We start from the raw sequence: 18375 nt of genomic DNA, 5'->3' as shown, positions 1-18375 counted from the left end.
ATTTAAAGCCACTTGTATCATCTACTCTGCAGGTTGCTAATAAGGTTCTTGGGTGGGTTTGGCAGCAGCTACTCTAAACTATGGGACCATAAATCAGGAGGGGTACAGGAGGAGAGTGATCACTACAACATGTTCATAAAAAGCAATATCTGTATCCCAATGCCACATCTTGCATGAGACCCCATTTCACTAATATTTATATTATATTGGCACCTATGGGCCCCAGATTGACGGCAATTCCTGTCCAGTACCATCCCCTACTATTTCTCTATCCCCACAGTACTAGCATTTCTGTCAGTCTCTTCTAGGGTGTACTCAGTCACCTGTGAGAGGGACAATCTTACCAAACACCTAACTCTAGCCTTTGCTTTATTATTTACTTGTATTACCATAGTGCTTTGGGGTTCTGGTCCATGACTAGGGCTCCTTTGTCCTAGGCACTGTACAAACACCAAACAAAAAGATGATCTCTGGCCCAAGAAGCTTTCAATCTAAATATAAGACAAGAGACAACAAATGGATACAGCCCAATGGGCGAGTGCAAGGAAACAGTGAGACAATGTTAGCTGTGCAAGGTTGTCTGGTGCAGAGAGTAATCAACAACTTGCCTTGTTCGTTTGAAAAAAGTGCCCACTATGCAGTAATACCCACAGTTCAGGCCTGTATTGTGCCCACTGGAAGTTAGATATAAAAACCACAGGGTTAATTCATGAATACACCTGTTAAAGTAAAAACATCAGTCTTTTCTCCCAGATCAAAGGATCCCAGGGTGAATAATTGATGCGAAGGGAGGAGGACATCAAACCAAAATAATCAATAATCCATTCCAGAACAGATTCCCTTCAGCTGTTTAATATTATATTTCTTTTCAGGGATCTTCTGATTCAACATGTCTCAAGGAGTGTGGCTGCCAATTGAGTCATTTGTTATTAGCCTGTTGGCCTATCAGTATTGTTTAATCTTTGCTCCCTGGCTGACTCTCCTTTTTATAACTTAAAAAAATTAACTCCAGTGCTTGAGACCAGCTCCAAAGGAGAATTTTTTGTGTGTGAAAATTCTGAGCATGTAAAGCTGGTTTTTATAATGGAGAATGTACATACTGCCCTCCTATAAAGCAGCTTCTTCTCTGCTTCTCAGGAACTGAACTTGTCCTTCTGTGAAATCAAACGAGATGCTGCCTTGGCAATTGCAGAGGCTACTGAAGACAAGTCTGAGTTGGAGAAACTGGATCTCAATGGTACGTGAGCATGAAGTTCGATCAAAGCTTATCCAGTCCATGACTAACTCTAGAAACCTGTGGGAAGAAGCCTGTGGGATTGAAATATCTGTATTATGCCAGAAGTGTCCATATATAAAATATTGGTGCTGTTGAGAGCAGATGAACTGACTAAGTGAATAAGCTCTTCCTTCTTCCCCAAGGCTTTAATGGTTATACTTAAACCTCTTGAGCCACAGCTTCAAATCCTGACTGCTTATTCCTGCTGCCTCCTGAAGTGAATATATTTGAGTTCCATATGTGTGTGTGTGTGTGTCTCTAGGATGAGAATTTAAAAACAAGGTTCTGTCTGCTCTGCGTGGGTATCGAAGATCGCATGATGCTATTTGTTTTGCATTGAGGTCTGCTTATATGTCCTTGGTCGAAGTTTCCCACTACTTATTGTGTTGGTTGTTGCAGTCCCTCCCAGAGGTGGCTGCATTTCAATAGTACTATACACACATAATTTGAGAAGTGCTTCAGAGTCATCCAGGATGAACGGAGCTGTATAAATGTACAGAGAGTTCAGTATCCAAGACTCCAATCACTTCTGGTTAATTACATTCTTCCTTCTTCAAACTTTCCTTGAATTTGGATTCAGTAATATTCTTGTCTCAAACCCTTGTGTGGTGTTTCTGAGTTGGTAAACAGCTGACAGATTTCAATGACAAGTCTGCTGTATGTGCAGCTTGTAAAGTGCTTTGTGTAAAAGGTGTTTATAGAAGTGCAAATCAAGAAGCCATCCTCCCAGCTGGAGACTGATTTGGATTTAGGGACTTCATTGTGGGCTCTAGTTAAACTTGTTCCCTGTGACAAATTCAGCACTCAATCTGTGAGTGTCTGTCTGTCCCTTCCCCACCTGACTTCTCTCTTCTTGCATTTTAGGTAATGCTCTGGGGGAAGAAGGCTGTGAACAGCTCCAGGAGATTCTTGAAGGTTTCAACATGGCAAATGTGCTGGGTTCCCTGAGGTAGGCCATGAGAAAAGCCTTTGGCAGGGATCTGCTCGCCATTCGTATCAGAGCTCTGGATGTCTGCCTTTTACATCTGTTTCATGCGAGTTCCTATTTTTAAGGGGTCTGACACTACTGAGAGGTGCTGGATTAACAGGACTGGAGATAGAATATTTCTATCCCCAGTATATATGCAAGCCCCTCAGTGTACTTCACATCTTGATCTGGAGGGAGCTCCTTTGGGATGAGATGAGAGCACAGTCTTCGCAGCCTGGTCAGCTCTTGACTCTTCTGCCTGCACTTGGTGCCTGCTCTGGTGTTTTATGGACACCTATCCACTAGAAACGAGGCTGAGACTCTTGATTCCTTTGCACCCACGGTCAAAGGGCTGTCAGATGGGAACCAATCTGTCACTATGGGTCTGAGGCCAGATTAGAACACGTGGCCTAAACATGCCAGGCTCCATAATCCATTGCAGTCCCCAAAGGCTCTCATTCGCTGCCACAGAAGTGATTTGCTCCCAATAACCTTAGTATTTTAAGGCTTGGAAGGGTCTTATTACATTTTGTAATGACCTGGAAAAATATTCCCAGATGCCAGTGTGTTATCGGGAAGTCTGTATTGCAGGCCTGCTTTTGATGTAAATTCTTCTCTTAAATCCTTCTTAGTGACGACGACGGGGAGGACGAAGAGGATGAAGATGATGAAGGGGAGGACGAAGAGGATGATGAGGAAGAAGAGGAAGAGGAGGAACAACAGTTACAGGAGAGAGGGCAGGGAGAACAGGAATCACTGCCTTCTAAGAAGATCCTTGACTCACATGTAAATGTGCTTTGAAGGATAGCCAAAAATCCCTTATTTGGAGTAGGGGAAGCAGATTTGAAATGAGAGAGGCTGTTTATAGGGCTCTTTTGAACTTATAGAGAACAAGCGGGGGTTCACATGCCTCTCAGTGTCCACCTCTGGTCAGAGAGTTGTCAGAGCAGGGTGGGGTAAAAGAGGAGGGTGGGAGAACAAGACCTCAGGAAAGTTTGGTGGCATTTTGAAGAAAATAGCAGGGAAATCTTATTTCTTCCATACTTTCTGTAGCCACAATAGCACTGGGCTGCAGCCAGATAGTTACAGCGTTTGCTGTACAAGCTTTCTCCACACAGCTTAGCTGGTGCAGCACCCCCTGCTGTTCTAGTCCTGAGCTCATTTTTCCTACCTCTTCACAAGCTTTGACAGGACAGATGAGTATCGACCTGCAGCACCCTTGCCAATTGCTTTTCTTTAGGCATTCATGCACACACAGCTCTGCTGTTGCTCTACAACAGAATGAACTGGGATCTGATTTCTCTGTTTCAGGATTCTACTCCTGTGTCGTCTCCTCCTCCTGTGGATGTTGCCACGTTCCTCACCTTCCCATCTCCAGAGAAACTGCTGCGACTAGGGCCCAAGTGTTCTGTTCTGATATCTCAGCAGGTGGGTGGGTCTGTGGCTGCTGTGCATATGGCTTTCTGATAGTGTGGTTGGTATGACATGTGTTGGGATAAATTGTTTAACTGCCAGAGGTGGTCTCTTCCTGGAGTCTCAGGACCTGGATTAGGGTCCTCATTGTCCAAATGAACAGAGTGGAACCAGACACTCAACTTGAAGTTTCCTGTCTATGAAACAGATATGGTGTCAGCACAGCAGCTGCGTTTCATGGCATGGCTTATCCCGCCACACATTCTGATACAGCCATGACCATTCCTTTCATGTCCAACCAGTTGGAGGTGATTGTTGCACTGCTCATTGTTGCTTCTGTAGCACCTGTGTCTCTTCTGCACGCACCCTCCTGTGGACTTAATCGCTCCTGCTTTTTGTCTCTTACAGACAGACACATCTGATACGGAGAAGGTGGTTATGGCTCTCCTAAAGATCTCTTCTGTGTTCAAAGATGAAACCACAGTGAAAACAGCAGTTCATGAAACAACAGGTGATGCAATCTGTGTCCCCATCTGAACAGGTGGGATGAGGGAGCCCAAGTCGCAACTGTGGCTTCTGAAGAGATCATAGGGATGGCCTCCCTGGACCATGCCATTTTTGGTAGTTCTGTCTCCCTAGTGGCCAGAGGAAGGCAGAAAACTCGGTAGTGTGCCAGATTGTGCAATGCTGTTTTGAGGGGAGTGAGGGTGTGAAAACTCAATAAATCAATTTATGCCCCCCAAAGCATGAAGATCAATATCCCTTGCAGCCTAATTAGTATTGCTATGAATGTTACTCTTACTGCATGTTTTGGGGAGATGGGGTCTATTAAAGTTGTGTGTGGAGGGGTTTGGTCTTACTATCCTGTGTCAGTGAGTTCCACAGATTAATGGTACACTGTCAAATATTTCCTTTAATCCATTTTAAAACTGACTTTAAATAGAAAGTACCCCCACCATTTTTGTAGCTGGGAACAATGTAAATCGTGAGCACCCATTTGTCGTTCTTTTTACTTGTAACTGTCTTAGATACCTCTATCATATCTGCCCAGAAGGAATGGAACTGGAAAGATATGGGGCAGAGCACAGAGGCTGTGCAGGGGGACAATGTACTCTTTGTATGCTGTGAAGCACAGTGCTGGTACACGGTATTGTAGAAGGAGGATTTGGATGGGGTGTGGCCTATGAATTGTGTGAATCCACTGACCCAAACCCTCATGTAGAAATGTGGATGCTTCTATAGCCCTGAGGTTGCTGTAGTGGCTGCAAAAGATATGTGAAGGTGCTCAGTGTACTGCCCCTGGGTTGAGGAAGGGCAGTTCTCCATCTTTCCTTCCCAAAATCCCCATCGGCCATATTCACCTACACACTCTACTTACTAGAGCTATGTACAGGGATCGGGATTTGACCCTTCCATCTGGCATCCCTTTAAAGTCTTTTATGCTGATACACAAGTACCTATTGTCAACAGACTCCTGGTGGGTAGGCATAACAGAAACCACTAACGGGCTGTTCTGTGTACACCAATAATGTCCCTAGTCACTGAAGCAACAACTCATGGTCAGTTGTATCAAAGGCTGCTGTGAAGTTCAGCATGACCAAAATGGCCAGCTGAGTTTCCTCTGAGGTCAGCAGGAGGTCATGCCTGGCCTTGATGGACTCTGCCTCTACTCCTGTGGAAGGCTGACACCCAGAATGAAACCAACCCATGATGTTACTAGTGTCCAAGTGCACCTGTAACTGAATACCCTTTGCCTTGCCTAGCAAGTTTAGGTGATATCTGGCGATCGCTGCAGTATTAAGAGATGTTTTTTAGAGGTGGCATTTGAATGTTGAAGGATGGCTGACCCTCCATGAGGGAAACATCGATAACGTCTGACAGGGGTTACCACAGCCACCCCACTTTCCTTAAGTAACCAAGCAGGATGAGGGTCAGAGTCACAAGTGACTGATCTTGAGAAACTCTGAAAACCAGACCTCACTGGAAACCAAACCAAATGCGCACCCAGTTGATGACAGTCCAATGGGAGCCTGGGGCTCTGGTAATGTTAAAGGCCAGTGAGACTAGCCCACAGCCAAATTGTCAAACTCATCACAGTTAGTGAGGCTATGTGCTACGCAAATGCATCCAGTTAGACCATTCCTTGCACTGTCTATGATCAAGGTCAATTAACACTTCTTGACCTCAGTCATAGTTCTTCTCTAGGCCTTTATGCAGCCCCCATACTAGTGACCAGACTCCATGTGACCTCTTGGCTATCTCCTCTAATCTGTGCCTCATCTGTTTCAACTCCCAGCACTCACTGTTGGCCTTCAACCTCTGGCAGCAGAGATGACCAGATTATATAAAAGGGTGTGGCCTTCCATTGCCATCTAACAGCTGATAATAGTCAAGAGCTCATGTACTCGATGGCAAACTTGACCTATATTCTGCACTGACACCCCATCTATGTGGTGTTCCAGTGCAGTAGATTGGAGATTAAGGCAGCTTCAGATACATTCAGTTGAATTGATTCCAGGAGTGAAATGAACAATAGTCACCACAGTATCTGCTTGTGCTCTTCAACTTGACACATTTATTTTTTTTCTAGATGCCTTGATGAGAAAAGCTTTCACTTCCGCCACCTTTAATTCTGACGCATTCATCACCAGCCTACTGATCCACATGGGTCTGCTCAAGGTGAGAGGGCAGGAGGGAGTTAAAAGTGGGCTGTGATGGGTGGTCTGGGCTGTGTTCTGATTCATAGAATCATAGAATATTAGAGTTGGAAGGGACCTCAGGAGGTCATCTAGTCCAACCCCCTGCTCAAAGCAGGACTAACCTCAACTATATCATCCCAGCCAGGGCTTTGTCAAGCCTCAGCTTAAAAACCTCTAAGGATGGAGATTCCACCACCTCCCTAGGTAACCTGTTCCAGTGCTTCACCACCCTCCTAGTGAAAAACTTTTTCCTAATGTCCAACCTAGACCTCCCCCCCTGCAACTTGAGACCATTGCTCCTTGTTCTGTCATCTGCCACCACTGAAAACAGCCTAGCCCCATCCTCCCTGGAACTCCCTTTCAGGTAGTTAAAGGCCTCTATCAAATCCCCCCTCATTCTTCTCTGCATTTCTGGTTTAAAAGCCAAGGCTTATTGGATTGTGGGTAATCAAGTTCCTGTCTCCATGGCAACAGTAAGACTCCTGTGCATGCCCAATGCCTAGGGACAATAGAAATCTGCAGGGATAACAAATTCCAGAGAGTGGGATTATGCCAGGGTGGAGGGCATGGATTGGCTGTTTCCAATTCTGCTCTACTTGGCCTAGCTTGTATTTTCAAGATCAGATCTTCCTAAGGCGGAAAGGGTCATGCAGACAAATTGGATTGCTGCTGGACAAGACTTTTATAGAAGCCTCGTAAAATGAGTTATCAGTTGTCAGACTCCTGGGTGTAGCATCATAAATATCTAGTCATCACCCTCGTATCCAAAAGGCCATTCTAAGTCACATTTTCTTTTTTAAAAGGACATGGGCAAAAGTAAATGAAAGAAATCTGATTGAAACTTTCAGCTTCATTCTATCCAGTGTCCCTGCAAAAATGCCTGGTGCGTCTAGTGTGTGGCTGCACAGAATAAAACCTGATAGCAGGATTGTTGTTTTCAGAATCAGTTGCAAGTTGGCTAACCTCATTAGAACATGCACGTAGGCTAGAGCATGAACTGAGATGAAAGGGGATGGGAGTTGTCCTCATCTGCAAGCTCAGGGTAGTGCTTCACTGGTCTGGCTGTGCTGTAGTCATAAATCAATCTGAAGCTTCTCACAGCCCCAAGGACTAGAAACATTTGGAAATAAAGAGTCTGGAAAAATCCACAGAAATCCTTGGAATACCCTAAATCCACAAAACTTGCCTCCTATTTTCAATCGTGTGGCTTTATGGGGTTTTACTAATGACTCTCAGCCTGGGGAAGCGCACAGCTGTGACATGGGTTAGGAACTAAGACACTTCCTAGAGATGTTCTACCCTGTTCTCAGCAGAGGGCCAGCTCTGATTAGCTCTCTTCCTTGGTCTTCCACTCCAAGGCCCAGTCTAGTTCTTTAGTCCTCTGCTCTGTGGACATTTTGTTTTCTTTCCCATCCTGCCTCAGATTGCAAGAATTGTGGAAATGCTGAGATGAATTTGAGGGTAGAACTTCCTTGGGGCTTCAAAGTAGAGAATTGAATTGGGGAGAAGTATCAACAGTCAAGTTCTCTCTTGGCTGACAAGTTGCTGGTTGTGATCCATGTGTGTCTGTGGCTCAGATTTGGGGTGGAGAGGGAGGCTGTTTCCATACTTCTTTCTCACTCTCGACTTGAAGCAATAGCTGGACCTGTTCAAACAAAATGCACTTTCAGGGTAACCAAATGCAAAGTCATCCATTCGGGAACAAGGAATGCAGGCCAGATCTTTTATCCTGGAAAGCAGTGATTCTGAACAGGATATAGGAGTCATGATGGACAAGCAACTCAGCATGAGCTCCCGGTGCAATGCTGTGGCAAAAAGGGCTAGTGTGATCCTTCGCTATATAAATGAGGGAGTGGAGGAAGGCAGGTGATTTTACTTCTGTATACAGCACTGGTGAGACCAACAGTGGAATACTGCATATACTTCTGGTGTCAGTATTTTTAAAAGGATGTTAGAAATTGGAGATGGTGCAGAAAAGAAACACAAATAATTCAAGGGCTGGAGAAAGTGCCTTACATTGAGAAACTTGAAGAGCTCGATACTAGTTTATCAAAAAGAAGACTGATTCATGTATAAGTACCTTGATAGGGAGAAAATACTGGGCATGAAAGGGCTCTTAAATTCAGTGGAGAGAAGCATAACAAGAACCAGTGGCTGGAAGTTAGACCGACAGTGTGCCTTATTTCTAGTTTGAATTTCATAGTGAGAGTGATTAAACCATTAGGTGAAACTACCAAGAGAAGTGTTGGATTCTCCATCTCTTGGTGTCTTCAGATCAAGACTGTTGGCCTTTCTGGAAGACGTGCTTTAGCCAAACACAAGTTATTGGGCTCCATGCAGGGGCTACTGTGTGAAATTCTGTGGCCTGTGATAAATGAGTTGTTGGACTAGATGAGCTAATGGTCCCTTCTGGCTTTAAATTTGGAATCAGTTCTGGGAGTGACTGGAATCAGTGTGCTTGGGTGAGAGAGGAACACAAAAGGGAATAACTGCATCCTTGGATCTAGCATGAACTGTAGATTTTCTTCTCAGCTGCAGAGAGGGTCCTGACCCAGGGTGTCTGTGGGGAGGAAGATCTGAAAGAAACTTGCATGTGTCATGTCTACATTGCCTGCACCTCACAAGACTCTCAAGCCCTAACTGAAACAAACTGTAGTCTTCCTGATGCCTGTGTTTGAGACACTCACCTTCAGGGTGGAGAGGGGGTTGATTGCTCACTCCTAAATAACCCAATGTGCATAATACAGAGGTCAGCTTTGCCGCTTGCTGCAGATGGGAATGCTAATTCCAGCAAAGAATGAGATGTTTGTGTGAATAACCATAGCATCTGTCACGATGTAAACTAAGATGAACTCCAGGACTAGTGCTTTCTATGACTTACTGCGGAAGCTTAGCGCCAACTGGAGTCAAACGTCTCCCTTTGTGTGTGCATTGCGCTGTGGTGGTCCGCTTGCCTTTTATAGGTGTCGGGTTGGTCAGTCAGACAGCATACTGGATTAGATGAAGTGATGACTGCATTTGATGTGGCAGTTGCTATGTGCCTGATTTTTCTGTCCTTCCCCCTCTATCCGGCAGAGTGAAGAGAAGATCAAGGCTGTCCCAAGCCTCTATGGCCCTCTGATGACCCTGAACCATATGGTCCAGCAGGATTATTTCCCCAAATCCCTGGTCCCAGTTCTCCTGGCCTTCGTGACAAAGTGAGTATTGCACCTTGCCAGGCACTCCTACTCTACAGGAAGTTAGAAACCTGTGTATGGATGAATTAAAAAGAAAAATACATACTATTCCATTGGCATAAAATGCGAACAGCTTAAAGGAAAGTTATTTCTATCTTGCCTATTCCAGCATTCAGATTTTACAAGGTAAGAATCACTAGGAATAAACTGTGAAACTGACTTTCTAAAGGAGGTCTTAAAACTGACATTTACGCAGAAGCAGAAAAGTTGATATAGTGATGTCATGTGACAGTAGCAGTGTCTGAGTCTGAAGGAAGACTAGGATCTAGTTTCCAGCCACAAGTTTAATGAGTTAAAAGGACACTGCTGAATGAAATTTAGCCCCAAATGTATATTTTGGCCATTACAAAAGGGCACATACAATGTCTAAGATAAATACTAAAATTTTCATGACTTCAAGTTCCAATGGAAACTTCTGGAATTCCCATGCATTGCAGTTGCAAATGAACATGATAGGGCATGAGAACTGAGAAGTGAAAATGAAATTGACATGTCTGTGTAAATTATCTTTTGAGAGAACTTCATAAAATAGAGAGAATGAAAATGTAAGCCTACTTTCTTTTTTAATACTAAAATGTTACTTATAACACACACGAAAATTCTTCTTAAAACTATGACTTTTAATCTAGCAGTTTCCTTCTAATACTTATGCAAATATTTAAAATCATTAAAAGGAAAATCTTAAATTTAGCACTGGGGCAAAGTCAGCTTGATAAGGCATTTGTCTCCAGAGCTATTCCCCCCCAACCAGAGATAAGTCAACCATGGAAGCAAATTGGAAACTTGATGTTTGTATAGCACTTAGAAAAAACCAAACTCATGAATTCCCCACCACATTCCCTTGCTGTAGGTAAGTATTGGTATCCATCTTTTCACTAGTGGGCGGGGGGAAAGGGTGGACTGAGTCAGAGGCTGTGATTTGTCTAAAGCAACACACAGTTAGGATCCATGTTAGGGAATTTGGTGGTTTCTTCACCTGACTGCATCATGTTCAGTCTGCACTGAACAGTGGACACCTTTTTAAACAAGTTCCATAACCAGGCTAAAAACTTGGGCATGAGTTAAAGGCTAAAATTGGATAGGAGCAGTATTAACTACTTGCATTTCAAAGTACCCAGAGGCTCTAATGAAGATGAGAATCCCATTGTGCTGGGGACCATACAAACACATAGGAAGACACTGTCCCTGGCTTAAAAGTTTGCGTCCTTCTCCCCAATCCTTTGTAAGTCTCAGATTGCAATCATGTGCAGGCTTATAAATAGCTGGCCTTGCTTAATATCCAAATTGAAGGGCTGATAGTTAACTGGCTGACTTCTTATAGCTGTCACAGCAGAGATGTGAAGTTGGAGAAAGCTGGCCTTGCAAATCAGTTCAGGGGGTCATTCCACATGCAAAGGACAGTATGGCTATAGCTGCAGACGTAACTGTATTAGAAGCTCCCAAAGGGTGGCCGAAGTTGACTCCTCTAGTGGTACTGCAGATGGGGGGCTCTTCTGTAGAACTGGGATTAGAACTAGACTTCCTGATTCCTAACCTAAAGCTTGGGAAGCCAGTTATAGCTTCCTCCCTGCTCTGTGCATGAGCCCTAATCTGGAGGTGAGAGGATTCAGTTTGTATGGTCCCTCTTGTCCTTTGCCCATTTCTTGGCCTATTCAGTTCTTGGCTCCATCAGACAGGCCAGTGAGCATCTCTTAAGTGGAAACTGGCCTAAGGATCTCCCTGACTTCTATTCCCCACTAGCCATCATGTGGTGGTTGGTAACTTCTGGTTGCCAACATCTTTCTTGTGCTAAGCCACACCTTAGCAGCCTGACAGAGCCTTGGTAATGGTTTTCAGCAGCCTCCTGAACTGCTGTCACTACTTATCAGCACAACTAACACCTGCAGCCCCGTGATCAAATGCCAGCTATAATATGAAAGCTCAGGGGAAGAAGTCATTGAGTGGTTCTGTCTAATGCCAGCCATGCCTTGCCCAGTGAACAAGTGTGGCTGTCTTCTCATAACAGAGATTAAACAGGTGGTTGTGTGGGGGGACTGGAACGCTTAGATCCCTGTTCAGCGAATTGCAGTACTCCTGTATAAGGGTTTGGGCTGAACTCTTGCCCCTGAGCCAGCCTCAGCTTTCTGTTCTTATTCTCCTCCTCCCCCAGGAAGGAGAGAGGCTATGTGAGCCAGTCACATCTCTCCTGCAAACATGCCCCATGTGATGTGCACAGCTGTTGCAGTCCCCAAAGGAAGGTTGAGGAAATGGGGCTGGGCCAGAGTAGTTCCTGCTAAAAGGGGGTGGGGTGGTGGGCAGGTAGGAGGGAAGGATGTAATAAACAAGTTGCAGTAGCAGTCCTGTCTGTTAGCTGCCTTTCCTTGCCCAAGAGCCTGAACTACCTGCTCCGTATAGCTCTGTTCATCTCCTTTCTGGTTCTGAAGCAGCCCCTTCCCAAATAAAGAAGAGCAGGAACTGCAGTGTTCCCAAACCCCAAAAGCATAGGACCAGTCTGCATTATTTAAACAAAATGTCCAATGGAGAGGGGTTCCCATCCCAAACCTTCCAGCCTTGTGCTACTGCCTGACAGCCTGTAACAAAAACATGCCTGAGCAAACCTGAAATGGACTATGGTCCACGCTGAGAAATGCAAAAAGTGTAGACTACTTGTAACATTCACTTCCAGTGATCTGGTGTGGAGTCAGGCACCAATAACGAGCTCTTCTTCCAACATAACTTCTGACCTGACAGTGTCTGGTGATTGCATACATGTTCTTTCACAGCACATGCTGCCACTCATGCCTTGTGTGTGTGTGTGTGTGTGTACGCCCCTCTCCTAGGCTCTGGGCCAGCAGTTAACCCTACATGTTGCTCTCTGAGCCATGCCCATAGAGCACTAAGCACGGTGGCAGCCATGATTTTGCTGCATCTAGATGTTTGGGTACCCCAGTGACAGGCATAGATAGAAAGGGTAGCACTTCAAGGGGGAAAACTTAGCCCTATTGATTGATGTCCATGGCAAAACTCCTGACTGCAGTGCAGGGCAGGATTTCACCACAACTTTGCCTCAGAATGGGGAAGAGTGAAAGTCTAGCTTTTTTCGAGGGGGAAGAAGGGTTGGCGATGGAAGGGGAGGGGGAGAAGCTAGAAGGCGAAATATGTGTGTCTTACAGTGATGTTGTGTCAAATCATATAGAACAGCCAAGTGACTTTTGCAAAGGAAATGTCTTAATATATGGTGAGAGCAAAAGGAAAAAAACAAGCTAGTACCGAGGCTGCAGAGTCAAGCAGTTAAGCCATGCCCTTATCCAAGTGAGAGCTTCCTTCCCAGCGCTAACCTGCATGTTGTACAGTGGGCAGTAATGCAGGGGGATGTTTAACAAAGACAGTATGTACAAGGCCAAGTCAGCGCTGCAGGAGAGCACTCTTGCTTTTTGAGGGCTTGCTTTCTGTACCTTCCCACTTCGTTCCCCAGCTGGGGGGTTAAAGGGAATCAGGAGCTATGCAGCTGAAAGCTTTGCAGGATTCTCTAGTGCATTGCTAGGTTCCTTGAATTGCTCCTGCAGTCAAACCTTGTCTGTCGAAAGGGCTTCACCGAAGCTCTTGGTAATCCAAGGTCATCTGTGTCGCCCGTTTGTCTGGAGGTCAGCTGCTGAGGAACTTGTCCTGTCCTTAGTCCAAAACTAACTGTCTCGTCCAGCTCACTACAGAGCCAGCTTCCACTCTTTGCAGTGCCCAGGTAACAGCTTTGGTCAGCTTTCCCTGTGGATCTAGTCAGTCCCTTCAGCTCATTGACTAGAGCTTCTGTGACACATGTATCTGACCAATACAACAGCTCTCCTGGCCTTGTCAAACTATCAGCTCCTTTGTAATGGGCTAGTGGAGCTACAAAGTTCCTGTGAGTCTCTTCAGTCAAAACTGATTGTAGCTTATTGTGTCAACAAGCTCCACTACCTCTCACGGCAAGGGGCTATGCCTCTTGAATTTCCAATCTCCTCCTCTTTCAGTAGGAGAAGTATAAATGTTCGTAACCAGGGCCTGCTGGGGGTGGGGGAGGAGTTGACCCTAGAAGTCACTCAGTGTGACAGAATTGTTGTGCTCCATTTTTTGCTGTAAATCGTTTCTGGTATTACAATTGTTAATAGAACCTCAAAAAAAAAGTGTAGTGAGTGTAAGTGATACCCATCTAACTCAGCAAAGGGCTTGAACACAGTGGCCCCGATCCTCTTAGATGGTCTGCTGTGGGCTTTCTGATTCTCTAACTGGAATTTCTGATTTTTGTTCATTAGCTATCTCCAATCAGGCCTCCACCATTTTTTGTGTCCCTGCCCTGCTGGGACTTGCCTGCAGTTGCACTACACAGCTCCTTTCCCCGCAAGGGGAAATTGATTGTTACAGTGCATGCTCCTTTTGCTATTCTATAGAACTAGGCTGCAGGGAGCCAGAAGTAGTCCAGCTGGGGAGAAGGGGAAGCCTAAGAAGGCTGGGCTGCTAGCACTGCCTAGACACTAGAGCAGCAGAGGTTCGGGGAACTGAGATATAGTTAGCTTCACTAGTTCAAGCTCCCCCTTTCCCTTGTGGACACAGCCTGGAAAGGAGATTCCAAGTTAAGTCACACCCATACCATCATAGCCGAGCCCGCAGAACTGGGTTGGCTGGAGCACACAGTGAAAAATCCATCATCCAAAGTCATCATTTAATAAATGTGTGTATCTTCACCAATTAACCAGTCGTATGTGTTGGGGTAGGAAGGATGAGAATGAAGGGTAGGGCATGGAGATGTAATCTATTAACAGTGCTGCAGAATTTGGTCCATTAGGTGGCAGAGTATACAGGGGCCTGCCTCTCACCAAACATCTTGAAGTGCACAGCTAACGGCACATTTCAGACATTTCCAGCTTCATTTTAAACCCGTTTGTCCCTCAGGCAGAGGACAGACATATTGTTGTTCTGTCCAGAGGGGAGTGGGGAGGGTCAGAATGTTTTTCATGCTCATAACTCCAAACACTTGGTGGTATTGGATTCAAATTCTTCAGGAAAAAATTCACCTCTGAGTGGGCACAAAGCATGGAAAGTTTCAGCCTAAGCAGTGAATATGCTTAAGGGTTGAGCCTGTGAAAAGGGAAAGCATATTGCAGCTGTAGCTGTAGCAACCTCTACCCACACGCCTCCTGAAGTAATAGTAATAGGGGCCAGCTGGCTTGGTAAGTGTCAGGAAAAGATGAGAGGTGAGTGAGCATGGTGTAGCTGTAGTTACCCTAGAAGAACGTTACAGGGCTAATCAATCCTCATGCTGAGGGCAGAAGTAGATCACTTGTATAATACAGTGTGACACAATGCACTGCATTGGGGAGTTATTTTCTTCTGATCCATCTTGCATTGGCCACTGTCTGAGGTGGGATTCAGGACTAGCAGGAGCAATAGTCTGATTCAATGTAGCGATTCCTATATTTTTTGAGACCCTGTCTCTGAGTAAGAATGAAGTCCCTTGCAGGTTAATATTCCAGCTGGCTGACTCTTGATTTCCTGGCACCGTACTTTGCCAGTGATCTCCTTAACTCACTGAGAGCTGGTTATGTAAGTAGTATTGAGTGTTCAAAGCCCAGTCCGGGGGCAGCTTGTAAATTAACTTTTTCTCTTCTCTCCTGTCTCTACAGACCCAATCGTGCTTTGGATTCCTGCTCTTTTGCCCGCCACATGCTGTTGCAAACCCTCCACCAGCTGTAATAGAAGCACAGCTGCACCCTGTCCCCCTCATAGGACTTAACAAGGAGAGCTCTTAGCCAGCTGCCAGAAGGATTTCAGAGCTTGTGGAAACATGCTCGCTCTCACTGGGATGCCTGTCCTTCCTTCTGCTTAACAAACTCGGAGGAATCCTGCTGATTTTTTTTTTTACTTGTTTTTTTTTAATTGAAATCCCCACTTCCAAAGCAGCCTCCTAGGGCAGCAGGGCAGGCAGGTGTGCCAGAACTAGTCCTCCTGTGGCACTTCACTGCTCTCCATGAATTGGAAAGAAGTCCCCATGAAACTCAGTACTGCTGGCAGGAGTTGTGCCCAGGCTAACATCTTGCAAAGGGTGCTGGACATGGACTTTCTCTAAAGCAGCAGCAGCAGCTGAACCGAGTCGGGCTTTTCCATGGTGCTATGGCTTCCATCTCATGGTGCCCAGAGGGCCATGCACCTGGAAATAGCTGTGGTGGTGTTGCTTCTGCAGGGTTATTGGATTGCCCAGCTGCCTCCTGCTGCTCCAGGCTTTGGGTGGGGGTGGGGTGTGCTCTTCTCTGCTCTTGTATTCCTATTCTAACTGGGGGGAAGGTCCTATGTGGTCCATCTATACGTTAATATGCTAATCCCCTGCTACAGTAGGGCGGATCTCCCTCCAGTGGTGCTGACCCTGGTGGTTTTGCCATTTCAGTATGATATTACCATAGCCTGCATTCCCCCACCCCCAATTCCCAATTAAAATAGGCTTGGTTTAGAAATGAGAGAATCAATTGAATCCTGTAATAGGGGCCATGGTCACCAGTCCTGCATTGGGAGCAGACCAGGCTAGATGCAGGGGAGCTGGAATACTTTACTGGCAGCTTGTCTCAGGGTTGGGAACTGTGCAACCCTAGCAGCTTTAGTGCTAAGAATTAGCTGAGGGTCTCGAAGCATGTTAATATAGGGGTGACTAATTTGCCCTCACCGATGGTACTGCAGCTCTGAATTTTTCCTAATTACTGGCACCTCACCTGATCCTCTGTATGCACATTGAGGTCACGAGGGAGGGTATGAATGGTTCCTGCCCATCATGCTTTTTCCCCGGGGAGTAAGGGAGAGGAGATGTCCTATATTAATGTACTCCTCAGCTAATTCTCCAACCTTCTTCCCTGCGTCCTAGCCACCTTATTACTCAAAGTAGTGAAGTGCTGGGAATTTTGCCAGGGAAAGTCGGGCAAGGATTCCCCCCCTACTTCTAGCACAGCTAACAAGGGCCCCCCTGGGCCTTAAAAATCCTGCTGCCTCTGAGGGGGAAGCAGCTGTAACTTGATGGTTGCTGAGCAGCATATTCCAGCAAGGGCAGAGGCTGAGCCTTGCTTGTGGGAAAGCCCGGTATTGGTGCGTGTAATCCTGGGTGCAATGTTGGGTGAGGGGCAGAGACTCCATCTTCTGCTTTGTGCAAGTTTCATGGGGGCAAAGGCGCTGGCCTTATCCCAGCTAACGCCTGCTGTCTGGCCCTCCCAGGCTGCAGCATGTGGTGTGGTCTTGACAGGAGCTGGGCTGTGTGTGACTAGCATGAGCAGAGGTAACATCTCACCCCTGATTTGTTTGTTCCAACCTCATTTCAGCTTATTTTCATAAAGTGGAGCTTGAGTTTCCTTGTGCACCTAGGGGACAGTGAGCCCCTTTCTTCGGGAGCTGGCACCCTGTCACCCCTGCAAGGCAGAGCCAATGCTCTGTGCTGAAACGCTGCCTGCTGCTGTGGAGAAGGGTGTATTTGGTTTCTGGGCACTGCCAGATGCTTGCCTGCAGCTTGCGGTGGAGTCAGCAGCATCCTGTGGGACCCACAGAGCAGAAGGCTGAGCAACAGTGATGTGTCACTGAGTGAGCTGGCCCGTGCTAGTTGCTTTAGGGAACAGCTAGTCACAGCTGTGGGTGGAGGAAGCCAGACAATGTTAGCCCCCTGCTAGTGTCCCCTTGCACATAGGACCACTCACTCATGAGAAATAAGCTCAGGTATTAACTGGGCTATGATGCACATATGCCTGCACTGCCACCACCTTAGTAAGCAAAGGGGTGGGGCACAGATCAAAACAAATCCTGCCTCATGCATGTGGCTTTCTTGAGGCATATAGCTACACCTGCTTTAAGTCCCTGCATCCTGTAGTCCTGTTCAAGACAGCCATTGGGGAAAAGGGGGTGGCTGGAGGAAGCTTTCTATATCCTGGCCATGGGCTAAGGATTGGGTGCCTGGCCTGCATCCCCTTCATCACTGCCCCCCTCCCTCACCCTGACCTTAAGGCACTTTATGCCACAAAAAGTGCATTTTCTGAATTCTTCCTGTGAGTGGAGACAGCATTTCTCATCCCTGCTCACTGGTGGGAGTGAGGAGGAGAGGCTACGTGTATTTAAAATGGGCCCAAGGGCCATGTACAGACTATTTAAAAAAACTACAACCTGGACTAGGGCCTGCAAACTAAATCCCACCCAGCCTCAGCCTTGCCTCTCTAACCCTGTCAAACCCACCTCTCCCAGTGCAGCAAGCCTCAGAAAACACTGAAGTCTGGCAGTGGTCAATCTATTTAGGCTCTGGATGTCAACTGCATAAGGGAGAGAGTGAGCGATTGAATGATCTTTCAGCACCCTGACCTCCACTGGTTTGAGACATCCACAACTGTCACCCTAGTGCAGGCCTGAGGGGAGGTGCCTGGTATTTTCATAGAGGAGTGAGAGGAATTCTACTGCTGAAATAAAGCACCCTGTGTCTCCTCCTAGCTTAGGCTAAGGTTATTGGTGTTTCCCACATGTTGCCTCCCCACTCAAAGAGGCTGGGGCCGGTTATAGGAGCATTCGGCTGCCATTGCCTAGGGCTAAGGGTGACACTGCTGGCAAAGGTTTATTTGACAGGGATACCTGCCCACTAGAGCAGGCTCTTCCTACACTGGATGGATGAGCCAGCTAAACCCACATGGAACCATAGTGCTGGCATGTACAATTAAAAAGGTCATAAGGAGGATTTTAAACTAAGGGCTGGGGGGAAAGCTGACAGGTGGAGAGGAACAGACACATTACGTGGGGGAGGATTTAGTCAAGGGGATACTC

General features: G+C 46.2%; 1 protein-coding gene across 2 annotated transcripts in view; it reads left to right on the top strand.

Annotated features, from left to right (window-relative positions):
- The window catches only part of RANGAP1 (Ran GTPase activating protein 1), a 33239-nt gene extending 15168 nt beyond the window's left edge, over positions 1 to 18071 (top strand). For both annotated transcript variants that reach the window (XM_067559568.1, XM_067559569.1), the window contains 8 exons: positions 1138 to 1237; positions 2141 to 2225; positions 2876 to 3029; positions 3555 to 3671; positions 4065 to 4167; positions 6247 to 6335; positions 9431 to 9552; positions 15228 to 18071. In XM_067559568.1, coding sequence (XP_067415669.1) covers positions 1138 to 1237; positions 2141 to 2225; positions 2876 to 3029; positions 3555 to 3671; positions 4065 to 4167; positions 6247 to 6335; positions 9431 to 9552; positions 15228 to 15297 — 840 coding nt within the window. In that variant the 3' untranslated portion in view covers positions 15298 to 18071. The remainder of the gene's footprint in view (positions 1 to 1137; positions 1238 to 2140; positions 2226 to 2875; positions 3030 to 3554; positions 3672 to 4064; positions 4168 to 6246; positions 6336 to 9430; positions 9553 to 15227) is intronic.
- Positions 18072 to 18375: the final 304 nt, after the last annotated feature.

This window comes from Emydura macquarii, unplaced genomic scaffold, assembly GCF_026122565.2.
Source record: "Emydura macquarii macquarii isolate MOO-44397 ecotype Brisbane River unplaced genomic scaffold, CSIRO-AGI_Emac_v2 contig_2205, whole genome shotgun sequence".
NCBI lineage: Eukaryota > Metazoa > Chordata > Testudines > Chelidae > Emydura > Emydura macquarii.
The sequence above is the reverse complement of the archived record's forward strand: the minus strand, read 5'-3'. Positions and strand labels throughout refer to the sequence as shown.